At 44.5% G+C, this 13,357-nt stretch overlaps 1 protein-coding gene across 3 annotated transcripts in view; it reads left to right on the top strand.

The window, feature by feature from the left end:
• The window catches only part of dachd (dachshund d), a 116,654-nt gene that overhangs the window by 56,548 nt on the left and 46,749 nt on the right, over positions 1-13,357 (top strand). For all 3 annotated transcript variants that reach the window (XM_048239710.1, XM_048239712.1, XM_048239711.1), the window contains exon 3: positions 8,131-8,292. In XM_048239710.1, coding sequence (XP_048095667.1) covers positions 8,131-8,292 — 162 coding nt within the window. The remainder of the gene's footprint in view (positions 1-8,130; positions 8,293-13,357) is intronic.

The raw sequence follows: 13,357 nt of genomic DNA, 5'->3' as shown, positions 1-13,357 counted from the left end.
CAACCACCACCACCACCACCACCACCACCACCCCTCGCACCGTCCCCCTGTGCCCCCGCCTATCCCTCTCCATCTCCCCCCACCCCACCCCACCCCCTCTGGCTGGCTTCGCAGCAGACGCAGGCATGTCCTCTAAATGGCATGGCGGAGGAAGTGACAAGCGAGCCAGGGCGCGGGACCGGACTGAGCCACTTACCCAAAGCCCCCTACACACCACCACCCCCCCCCACCTCCCTCCCCCCCCTACCCTTCCACCACCCCCCCCTACTACACACCACCACTCCCCCCCCCTCCTCTCTTCTCCCCTTCCACCCCCCCCCCACACACCACTCCCCCCTTCCCCCCACCTACACACCACCACTCCCCCCTACACACCACCTCTTCTCCCCTTCCATCACCCCCCCCCCTCCTCACCATCACCCCCCCTACACACCACCACTTCCCCCACCCCTCCTCTCTTCTCCCCTTCCACCCCCACACTCATCCCCCGGAAAGCGGCAACAACAACACAACACATTGGAGAGGAGAGTTATTTTCTCTCAAATGATTTCACTGGATGTTGCATTGTGCCCCGAGTGGGGGTTTAATTAGCCCGATTAAATCCCCTTCACTGGTATATGTACATAGGGCGGTTGGGGATGTTAAAGTAAGCTTATCGCCACAAGAATCAACAACAGCCGTTTGGGCCTTTAGTTCGCCCTCAGCGCGTCTTATTACTGCAAATGCTTTTGTTCTATTTGCGGCCGGTTGCATTGTGGCAGCTTTGAAGTTGCGAGCAAGAAAACTCTCTCCGATTTGCATATTGCGCTCTCGGATTGTTGGCCCTTTTGATAATAAAATGCAACCATTAAGTTGCATTAACTCTTGGTTAGTGCGCCCCTGAATATGGATTAGTGTCTTATTATAGCATAATTGTCTTGTATCATCACAGAAAATAAATATTGAATAATTTTATTCTGTTCGTTTGTGCGTGTGTGTGTGTGTGTGTTTGTTTGTATGTATGGGTGTGGATGTCTTTGTGTCAGTGTGTGTGTTTCTTGGAAGCTCACCATAATACTGCTCCAGAGAGTATGATTCCATTTTGTTCCCCTACACCGTTTTTTGTTGCCAACGTGACTGTTTTTTGAAGGAAGGAAGATGAGGGTTAAAAAACGGCACACACAGGAATGGAAAGGGGCTTTTGATATTGAAAAACAGCTCTGGAATAGGCAATTTCTTGGACAATGGAGCTCAAAGATACTTGAGGCTTTCAACTCGTGTGAGTTAGTGTTCTCTCCCTCTCTCTCTCCCTCAACCCTCCTCCTCTCAGCTTGCATGAGGTCACGCCATCAGAGTCTTATTTGGAAATGGGAAACCGAAAAGGCCAGGAAGAGAAGAGATCAGGAGACACAGAGACCGACGACGACTCTTATTTAGTCCGGCATGCTGGCGATATGAACGCCTTTGATATCATTGCCTTTAAACCTACGGTCCCCTATGATCTTGACATTTGCACAAGGCTTTTGAAAAGAAGGGATCCTCCATTTCCAATGACTGACCTCAGCAAGTCTGGTCTTTTCCTTGTATTCACTTGTGTAATTCCATTATTCTCCCATGAAGGTTATCAAGGTAGTTTATTATGTTTCAGTCCACGAAATTATGATAGACCCATAATGGTCTATCATCACAGTGCACTAGAGTGGATGTCTTGGACTGGCCTTTTTTTTATAATTCTACTGCCATCCACGATGACCTGTTCGAGAGAGTTGACTCTACAGTTAACTGAAAAGCCTACAATGTTCTATGAATCCACAGCCAGACTACAACAGAAAATAAAAGAAAAAAAACATGTGGGCTAGCCAACTAGCCAATATAAAGTACAGTGTGTGTATGTGTGTGTCCCATGTCTGCAGATGCATTTTTCATAAGCTTGTCATGAATAGTAATGACCAAGTGTCATGACAGTTTTTGCTTCTGTGCTGGCGTAGCTCCTGCAGCCTCTAGATTGAAGAGTTCAGCTTAAGTGTTTCACAAATGTTTGGAGATTCAGATCACTTGAGAGCGTTACCCGTGCATCATTTCAATTTATCCAGCCGTGTGTATTCCCAGAGTTGGGAATTTTTTTTTTAGTTGTAAGTGCTTGCTATTGTCTCTCAGTGGTTTGACTTTTAAACACAATGCCCTGTTGGCTTCCCATCTTGTCAGACTCAAACCCCTCTTCCTACCACTAGTCAAAGGTGACTCCATTTAGCAGAAATTAGGCTGAAAAAATCTCCCTGCGTGATGCAATGTCATGCACTAAAGAAAAAAAGTTATCCAATAACAACACAGAAAAGGAAAAAAAAAGCCTGAGGCAAATTGAGCTGCCATCACTTATGCATGGAGACTTCAGTCACTGTAATATTTTTTATTTTTGTGTTTGTTTTAATTCCCCAAAGCAAGCTTGGGTTAGGGTCAGGAAAGAACTGTCTGCTGCTGATGTTTCTTTGAAAAAAGGCCACTTTCTCTATCCCTGCCAAGATTACACATCAAGCCTACCCTTTTCATACCTCCCTTCCATAGACTATGTAATATGTAATATACACTAAGTCTATGTAATATATACTGTATGTGTATAATATCAACATAATCTCAACATAGTATATCTGTAGCCTTAAAATGACTTGCATCATTGTGTCCTGGTGAACACGTCTTCATTTCACCGGGCCCATATTTATTTAAAAGACGTTTTGAGTCGAGCCCTTTCGGAGTGACAGTGTCCTCGGGGCTTGACACCACAAGCCTCGGCGTCGGCCGGCTCCTGATGCATTAGTGAGGGACGAGCGGGGAGGAGAGGAGCGGAGAGGAGAGGAGAGGAGAGGGGAGGAGCGGAGAGGAGAGGCAAGACGGCTCCCTGTAAATCCTATCATTTGGCTGCGGGGGCTGACACCGCGCGAAGATGACATCTCCTTTACCGTTAAGAAGCTTTGAGAAAGAAGCCGCCGCTGCTCCCCTGCTGACCATCGCCTGAAGTGTGTGTGTGTGTGTGTGTGTGTGTGTGTGTGTGTGTGTGTGTGTGTGTGTGCTGCAGGTGTCTGTTTGGTCTCAGAGAGAGAAGCTAGTATTGAGTCAAGTGACGTAAAAAGGTACTTTGAGTAGGTCAGCCTGACAACAACCACGCAAAGAATTAGCTGGCACTACAACTGATGTTGCCAAAGGTGTTCAGAGTCATTTTTTCATACAACATTATAGAAAATGCAATATCTTCATTTACCAGTCCTTTCTTAACTGTTTTTCACTGGTCGTGTGATACCAACCACGGATGGGTTTGTGACTCTGAACCTTCCCGTTAACTTAACAGAGAAATGCGGCAAGCCCCTTTTGAATGAACAGAAACACCAAAGGGGTCTAATGAAACGTTGAGCGCCATAAGCCATTCTCCAGAATGTGAGCTTAATTAGACTTTGATTGATACATCAGCCCCAGTGTTATTCGGCCTCTTGCGGAGACTTCTATAGCATGCTGTACGGTCTGTAATTGATGGTGGCTTCCTAATGATTCGAGCGTCACACAGGCCAGAGTTGTTGAGGCACCGCAGTGCACGACAGAGCCGCACTATCCCACCGACAGACAGAGAGACAGACAGACAGACAGGCACATGGAGGCTTGCTTTATGCTATCTGTGCATTAAATTATACCTCTACGCTCAACCGCATACGACTTTTGTTTGTTACATACAGTAAGATTTCAGTGCAGCCTTCAGTGACACACACACACACACACACACACACACACACACACACACACACACACACACACACACACACACACACACACACACACACACACACACACACACACACACTCACACAAACACATACAGAGTAACATAAAGAGATAAGCATGAGTAATTCCTTATCGCCTCCGTCGTAAAAGTCAGTCTTTGTGTACTGATGTGAAGTTAATCTGATTTTAATTTAATTACACTAAGTCGGAGGAGGGCACATACATTCAGTATTTGTTATAAGAATGTTCTGACATGGTGCAGGTATGGGGCAGCTAGCATGTTAATTAATAATGAACATTCTGACAATATGCAGAGGCATGGCAGCGTTAAGCCAGTCTACCGCTGGTTCCTTTGCATATTAATAGATCCTTCATTATTATTTAATATGACAGATGCTCCGAGGGCGACGATCAGACCCCATCTCCATTATTTGCTGTTTGGTGCTCGGGTGTGACAGTACCATGCAATTCTCTATTTGTTAAAGAAGCACCACCACCACCACCCAACCCCACCCTCCGACTGGCAACCCCCCCATCCCCCATCCGCCTTCAACTCTCCCCTTCACAGCAGACATCACCAGTATGTCTGTGCTAGTGGTTCGTCTGCCACTGAGCTTGTTTATGGTCACACTGGTGAGGGAGATTCATCCTCAAAAAAAAAAAAAGACTGAGAAACACTATCAAAAAAAAAAGAAAAAAAGGAAAAAAAACAAAGTGCAAGAGTTAAAAAAAAAAAAAAAACACGGTGCACGGTGAATTTAAAGGTGACTTTGAAAAAGTGTATACAGGCAGATCTCTAAGATAGCGGCCCTTTGCGTGGTAATGAATTGTAATGAGGAGGGAGTGGGATGGCTCTTATTCTACATTTAGCTGCCTGGCGCTCAGGAGTATACTTGTTGCTTACGCAAGCGGCTAGCAGCAGCAGTAGACAACGGGACCTGCTGAACCTGTATGAAAATCACTCCGGTGAAAAGTGTACGAGTGCTCTGTAAATATAATGGAGTTTGTGTATGATATTCATGTTACATTTCACAGGCTGGTTAGGAACGGAATGATAGTGTTCTGATTCTGAAGAATATCATTATTATGGCAAATAGCATAGGTAGTCCAGAGACTAAAGTAGTGTCTGCATAGTATGTTTATATGTGAGCAAATACATACATTTAATGCATTCCCTATGGACTGTGTTGTTCTATGCTATGTTAAAAATAATGGATTTGAGTTTTTGATGGATGAGAGCTTGAACTGGCTAAGATAGATAGATCTGCTTCGCAGAGTAAGGCTGGGAGAGCGGTCACCCATACCTTGGAGTTCGTCTCCTATTGGCCAGTTTTCAGGTGTAATTGTCGCATGGAAATGCTTAGTGAAGGCACCTGCGTGATGGAATTTATCATACAAACAACTCAAAGGTGATCCTAATACAATATATTCATCCAACCCATCCTCACCCCTCTCTCACTCCCTCACGCACACACACACCTCTGCTTACTGTTGTGCATACATCTCATTTAGAAAACAGTTGACTCTCGCCCATTATACATAAATGAAAGTTGACCTTCAGTGAGCGCAGAGGCCACATTCATTATGTGGAGAACGTGTAACCCTCTTACAGGCTCTGTGGGTACGGGCGCTTTCCCCCCTCCTCTCTCCATGCATATGGAACAGCGGACGGGGTTTGTGCGTCCGCCATCCGCCAACAAACGAGAGTGGCCACTCTTGACATGATGTATACTGTACGTCAATATGGTACTGATGTATTTTAAAATGCAAACAAGGCACCTAAATGATATGCGGCCCCCGGCCCCAGCCAGAGAAAGTGCCTTGTGCCATCTGCCTATCAGCTGCTGAGGAGCCACAATGGCTTATTAATGCCACATGTTCAATTTTTTTCTGCCATCCCCTCCTTTCTCTCTCTCTCTCTTTCTCTCTCACTCTCTCTCTCTCTCTCATCTCTCTTTCCCTCTCTCACTCCCTCACCCTGTTTCTCTGCACTCTTTTTCTCTCTCTCACCCTCTCCATCCTCTGTATTTTCCTCTCTTTCTCTCCTCTCCACCCCCTCCTCTCTTGCTTTCTCTCTCTCTCTCCCTTGCCCTGGTGGTAGCAGACACGTGGCTAATAGGCGCACTCGAGTTGCGTCACTGAAATGTGACGGCTAAGTGGTGATAAATGTGCGTATCGCGTTTGTTCCAAGCAGCGCCGCAGAGCCACAGAGAGCTGAACCCCGTTGACGGCCTCTTGAAAAGATGGAGTGCTTTATTTGTAACGCTGACCTCACCATGCAGATGAGCATTTGCCCCCCCCAACTCTTTCAGGTGTTTCCACATGTTCTTGAAGAGCACAGGAGTCCAGGACAGAGCAGGTTTGAACAGCAGGCCTGACGATCAGAGAGCAACAGAAATATAAGTTCATAGAATTAGCATGAACAGCACGGCAGCCAATTAAAAATGGAGGGCCTCGTCAGAAAGCAGCATGGACGTTTAACCCAAACCTGTTTAACCGAAACAGGACTCTTCAAATCAGTCACATGACAAGGACTCACAGCGTGGATGCACGTGTTGCAACGCATGTATAACTCATCGTTATGATAGCACCATACACTGTCGGCAGCTGTGAGCTTCCTCATTTCTCAGACACTGTGGGAATAAACATCTCTCACACTTGCACAAAAAGGCAATCTCTATTTGCAACCTCGCTGATAATGAATCATAGTGGACAGAAATGTATGTGGAAGCTCATCTCTAAAGTCAAACAATCTTGGCAGAAGGCAGTTTTATGTCTCCATTGCAGCAGACCCCCCCCCCCCCCCCCCCCTTCTCCTTTCTTGCATCTCTGGAGGATAAAACAAGAAACAATCTGCACTCTTGAAGGGTTTGTATAGGCATTGTGCTTCATGGCCATTTTCAGAAGGTAGGGAGAATAGACAGCAATGACAGAGAGAGAGAGAGAGGACAGACAGAGAGAGAGAGAGAGAGAGAGAAAGAGAGAGAAAGAGCAGACATAGATCAGAAGATTTATTGAACATCACTGAACACAGGGCCCGTGTTTTGGATGAATCTGTCTACTTCATTTCAGTAATTTCATTCATCGGAGGCCCGCTCTCCTCTCTCTGCTCTCTCCTTTTCACATTTTTTTTTTTTTTTCTGCAGCCATTCAGCAGTATTGAGAGTGACAGTGAGCTCTCGGTCAGAGCTTTGGTAGCTTCCGTCTGCCCAGTCGCTCCCCTCACCCAAATCAATTACAATAGAGCTGAATTATCATTGTGACTGTGGCCATAAGGATTTGAATCACAATGTTCCCCCACGTCCTCTATGTCGTATGACAAAAGGATGAGATCAGATGAATATATTAGATATGTGTACTACTTGGCTATTGCTTGAAACGGGTGCAATATCTTCAAGGAGATTGCATTTCCTGTCTGGAGGATTTTGCGTATTTTTATTTTTTTCCACCCCCCCCCCCCTCTCCTGTTTTCCTCTTTTCCCTTTCCTGTTGCATGCTGTTTGTTTTCACTTTGTTACACGCACCCACCAGTTTATTTACAAAACTGAAACCATGGCAACATGTCAGCTCCGATATGTTATCCGGCTTCCATCTGTCACCATCAAAGAAACAGTGGTGTTGGTTTCTGCATTGAGAGAGATGGCTAGAATGAGAGAGAGGGTGGAGGGGACAGAGAGAGAGAGAGAGAGAGAGAGAGAGAGGAGGGAGAGAGAGGGAGGGAGAGAGATAAAGAGAAAGTGAGAGGGAGGAATGAGGTGGCATGTATGACAGCCAGAAACATCTTGGCTCTGTAATGCTCCATCAGGGTAATAATCTGTCCTATGGCAGCGGGGCAGGGCTGGGACTGCTGAACCTCTCCCCTCTAACTCAATCCCCCAAGACCTGGGCACCAGAGAAGACTCCAGTGTCTATCCCAATCACCCTCAAACTAAACGATTCTGTCACATTTGCAAACTTTTGTAACTTTTGTATGGCTGGATTGACAGGAGACTGATTGCCACTGTATATACACGCACGAGCCAGTAGTCAAGTGACGTGAAATACCTTAAACAAAAGCAACGCGTTCGCCTAGAGAATTTGTCACGGAGTGCGCACTCGGGAGTGATTATTGAGCATCCTGTGACATTATGATTGAGAGAACAGTAAAAACACTGACAGATCACCATTCAAATGCAGTCTGATGTGTATGACTGATGGGTATGGGTTTTTTTTTTTTTTTTTTTTTTCCTCTCCATTTCTCCATCATCTATTTGATCTTCTATTTTTATTTTATTTGCTGACATTTTGTTAAATGTTGTTAGTGACACCTGTAGTTACCTGTTGTCATGTGAATGAAGTGCGTCCTCCTCACCCTCTTGTCCTTCCTCCTGCCTCGTCTGGCCTCAGGTCTCACTGCTGCTGCAGCTGCCGCGGCCGCTGCCACCAACGCCGCCATCGCTGAGGCCATGAAGGTCAAGAAGATCAAGCTGGAGGTCATGAGCAGCTACCACAACAACAACCAGCATGGCGCCGGCGACTCAGAGAATGGTGACCTCAGCTCCAGTGTGGGTGAGTCTCCTCGCATCACCCTACTCCGCTCCACACCTCTCTCCTCTCCTCTCCACACCTCTTTTCTCTCCTCTCCTCTCCTCTCTCCTCTCTTTTCTTTTCTCTATAACTTTCTCCACTCTTCTCTCCTCTTCTCTTTTCTCCACACCTCTCTCCTCTCCTCTGTTGTCTCTTCTTCTCTCCACTCCATGGCTCTTGACTTTCTCTTCTCTCCTTTCTTCTCTCCTTTCTTCTTCTCACCTCTCCAGTCCTCTAGTCTCTCTACTCCCTTCTTTCTTGTATTTTTCTCTATTTTCCACTCCTCTCATTTCTCGTACCTTCTCCTCTACTCTCTAGTATTCAAACATCAAGACTTACTTCTCATAGTCAGTCAGGTATCAGTGGCCCAGAAGCTACTGGTGTGAAAGCTCCTAGCTAACTAACACAGCTAGATAACCCTTGCAGCAGCACTGATGGGATTGGATTGAGTTGTCTGTTTGTTTGTTTGTTTTTGTACACATTAATTGTATCAAAAACGTTCATGTTAAAACTATTGCAAATTACATTAGCATCTCTGCCAAACGTATCCAAATAGAAGTAGATAGATAGATAGATAGATAGATAGATAGATAGATAGATAGATAGATAGATACTTTATTGATCCCCAAGGGGAAATTCAAGGTCTCAGTAGCATACAGACATCACACACAACATGCACTTACAGCAGAAAGGGTAAATATAAGTATATACATATAACAAAACTCCACTGTACAATAGAGACAGTAGAATATACGAAAAACTAACAAAACTAAATACTAAATATACTATATAAATTAAATAATAATAATAAAAAAGTACACATCCTCATATCAATGTGTTCTGTATATACAGTGTAATTGGCCGGCTAGGATATCAGCCTGTTTGGATGCTCCCTAATTGGTTCATTCAGGTGGACTCATTAAGTCCTCATCTCAGAGCCCTGGAGAATCCCTGTGACAAATCTATTTATTTCTCAGAGCAAGCACAAAACTGAGAACTGATAGCTATCTAAATATGAGGCCAGATAGCTTAGATAATGGATGACAGATCACCATGTATATCCCAATGTATGTAGTCATTGTTACTGTAATATACTGTGCTTGATTATCTAAATATTATGTTTGGACCACATTACAGTAGTATATTGCTTACTTTATTCATTAGTGCATAATAGCCATGCACATTAAAGGTTAAGAAAACAAACACAACCCCTTGCAATTTACCAATGGTGCCACTTGTTTCCAGCCATAGCTCAGTACTGTAACGAAACTTACTGTTTGCTTTACGGCCTTTTTTAATGCTTACTGTACTTTTTGTTGTTAACAAACCATTTTAGACAGTAGATCGACTCCTTTTTCTCCTGCTGAATGGTATCCTTAAGCTCTAGTGGTACCAATTTGTTTAATTTCACGATGCCAACTGCAATCTCCTTTCCCCTGACCGAAAATGACAAACTGAGTCCTTTTTTTAATGTGTTGAGATGCATCCATGGGCACTTCATCCCAAAGCTATTAGCTATTACTGTAAGTGGGCTGCTAATTTAATTTGTACAACTGAATTGGTTTTGAATATCTTCCATTTCAATTAATGATTTCTGAAACACAGTAGGATTTTCCTCTCTAACTCCGAGCCATTTCTCTGTGGAAATAATAGTGTTGTGTAAAATCACAAACCCATTACAAATGATACACGTAATCCTTCAGCTAAATTTTTGCATTTGATTCCCATGTTTTGACCGTCCGTGTGGCCTACCAGAGGATTTGCTGGGCAGCAATTTGACTCCGTATACGTCAGGGGGGGAGGGGAAGAAAACACATGGATGCATCCTAAGTCGATATTACCATGAGAAAATGCAAACACACTGAGGTCATGACTGCGAGGGAAAAAAAAATGGCAGGCTACGAGGTCGCAGAAATAAAGATGAATGTGAATAAGTCTCGCAAGGCTACGGCAATGAAGCTAATAAGAAACTGTTTTATCTTTTTACAATTTAAATTGTAACCTTGAGCGCACACGGGGCCCTCTCCCACAAGAATAATAATTCTGGCCCATGAGCGAGCGTCGGCCGCCGCCGCCGCTGTGGCTTCAAGCGCGCGGGCATTAGCCCCTCTGAGTGAAATATATGGCAGAAGCGACGCCTCTCCGGCCCCTTCCACAATCAATTGGATTCTTTTTTCCCTTTAATATTTACTTGCGCCGATGAGATGCTCGTCGGCATGGTGATGAAGAGTCTGCCAGTGGTGGTTGAAGGTGACCTGTCACCGTGTATGGACAAATCTCTCGCTCGCGAGAAATGTACAAAATAAATCATTAAAGCGGGGGGAGCCTGGCCTCTCCCCATTCTCATTCCCTCGGATTTAAATCACCTCAGATTTATGATTTGAATTAATGCTTCGTTTGGTCAAAGGAATGGTGGCCCGAGACAAATGATGTTTGGTACTGAAGCCATCCTAATATTGATTACTGGGATGTCTGTGCAATCTCTTGTTTATATCAAGCAGTCTCTTGTGACAGGGTGGGCCAATAGGAGAAGGCTGGATGATAAGAGGGAGAAATATGGCTGGCTCTTTTCAGAGCTGCCGCACTGAGCAGCAGCTTCTTTCAGCCTTTAATTGCGACATAAATTAGGTTTTTAAGTGAAATAGACAGTGTTCTCCAGTCCGGCCTTATCTCACAGCAAATTTCATATTTGGAGCGTTATTGCATTAGAACAACAGGGGAAAAGGAGAGTTTTACAGCAGTGGAGACAATATAAGACAACAGCAAATACAAATATGAATGTAAACACACACTCTTGTTAGAAAGATCATATACCATCTAACATATCATAACATATCTATTAACTTACTGTTTTATGGAACTGGAAAATCACTTGTGTGTTCATATGTTAGAACATTTGTATCTGATAGAGAAATTGTGCAGAAATACAGTGGCCCGAGTAGGACAAATAGCCTATATTTGCCCATACTATCTGTAATGTGTACAGCACTAGAGATGACTGTATCTCTGCACTCGTGACTCAGACCGAGTGTTAATTGCCTCTCCAGATTTGGTCTCTGAGCACCTAACATATACTGGCCGCAAGTACATTATGCAGAGGGGAGTGTGCAGCTTGGTATCACTCGACAGATATAGCCATGACTCTTCTTGTCCAGAACTTTATTTGGCAGCCATTCTAGCTGCTCAGACGCAGGCCACTGTAGTCAACTATGTAGTGTAGACCTAGCTGGGTAATGACCTCATGAATAGGTTTGTTTTTGTCACCCCAAGCAATCACATGGAAATCACTAATCTATTATTAGTCTAAATATGTCATCATATCTTATGTATATAGTGAGGTAATCAGGTGGATACAGAAATAGTATCTAAAAATCCACCTATGTTTCAGGATGTTTTATTCTAATGGCTGTGGATGTAAAGGAGCTTTAAAGCCCTTTTGAGAGGAATGCTTTTCTGATGTAGATGCCCCCGGTGCTTTTGTTTCACAGCTTTCAGTGTGTTTAAAGCCCAGACAAACGGAGAGTGTGTGTGTGTGTGTGTGTGTGTGTGTGTGTGTGTGTGTGAAGGACACTCCGTTCTTTTCCTGGGCTTGGATTGCTTGTGTTGTCTTTGTGTTGATGTAAATTGAACAGGCTAATGTTTCTTTTTCCCCCCACATTAAATATTCAACGCAATTACCCTCTCCTGTTTGCATCAATGTTATTAATTATAACAAAAACAGCCAGTCCAACTTTGAGCCAAATAACCAAACATCCTGGGAGAGAGAGAAAGAATGAGAGAGAGAGAGAGAGAGAGAGGACAGAAGAGGAGGCACTCTGATTAAACCGATGGCTTGGATCACTTTGATTTTTCCCTGGGACTTTTTTCCTCTCTCTCTCTCTCTCTCTCTCTCTCTCTCTCTCTCTCTCTCTCTCTCTCTCTCTCCTTCTTCTTCTTCAAGAGCGAGAGAGGGAGGGAGAGTGAGTGGTGGGGGGTTCCCTCTGTGCACAATGTGGATTGTTCCATAGACTCAGAGGAAATGCCACAATTACAGATCACAAACCAAAGTGAGTGGTGGGGGGTTCCCTCTGTGCACAATGTGGATTGTTCCAAAGACTCAGAGGAAATGCCACAATTACAGATCACAAACCAAGCAAAACACGTGCGACACACACTGCCTCGGACCGAAATAAACACTGATGCATTCCCTCCCATTGAGCTGACCTCAACTAGAACCTTCATTATTGAGGGGAAAATGTGGTCAAGCCTGGCCGCTAACAAACACCTGCCAATTTCAAGTTGTGGAAAAAAATAGCTTTTTTCTGCACGAGTGGGAGAAAGAGAGAGAGAGAGAGAGAGAGAGAGAGAGAGAGAGAGGGAGAGAGAGAGAAAAGAGAAAGAGAGAGGGAGGGGAAAGGGAGAGAGAGAAAATAGACAGAAAAAGAGAGAGAGAGAGAGAGAAGAAAGGAGGCTGAGAAAGGAGAGAGAGAGACTCAGAGAGAGAGAGACCTTCAGGAAATGGAGGCTGAGAGAAGAGGGGACTCAAGTGTGTGTGTGAAACCTTCAGCAAAGAAGTGAAATGAAGGCAGAAGTGAAAAAGGAAACACAAGAAAAATGTCCCTCTCTTTGCTCTTCCTCCCTTTTGCTCCCTCTTTCTGCCTTTCTGCTTGGCCAGTGGGTGCCATTTCAGATTTGATTCCTCGCCACGGCAACGTTAATGGACCTTAAATCCTGCCAGTAATGAGATGTGGGAATTGCGTGTATCATCAACCAGATGATGCAGCCCTAATGAAATCACCGGCGACGCAAACTTTTTAAAGCTGCACTCTCTTTGTGTGCGCTTCTGTTGTTTACCTCTGTGAGCTGGTTAGAGCTGAGAACGAGCTCAGGCACTCGCACACTCACTGACACATACACACACACACACACACACACTCACACCCTTGTACACACACACACACACACACACACACACACATAAACACATATAAACACACATATAAACACACATTCACAAAGGGATGCACAAGTACAATCACACAGTGAGTGACTATTGTGTACACACATA

Source organism: Alosa alosa, chromosome 3, assembly GCF_017589495.1.
Source record: "Alosa alosa isolate M-15738 ecotype Scorff River chromosome 3, AALO_Geno_1.1, whole genome shotgun sequence".
Lineage (NCBI taxonomy): Eukaryota > Metazoa > Chordata > Actinopteri > Clupeiformes > Clupeidae > Alosa > Alosa alosa.
Note: the sequence above shows the minus strand (reverse complement) of the source record. Positions and strands in the feature narration are given on the sequence as shown.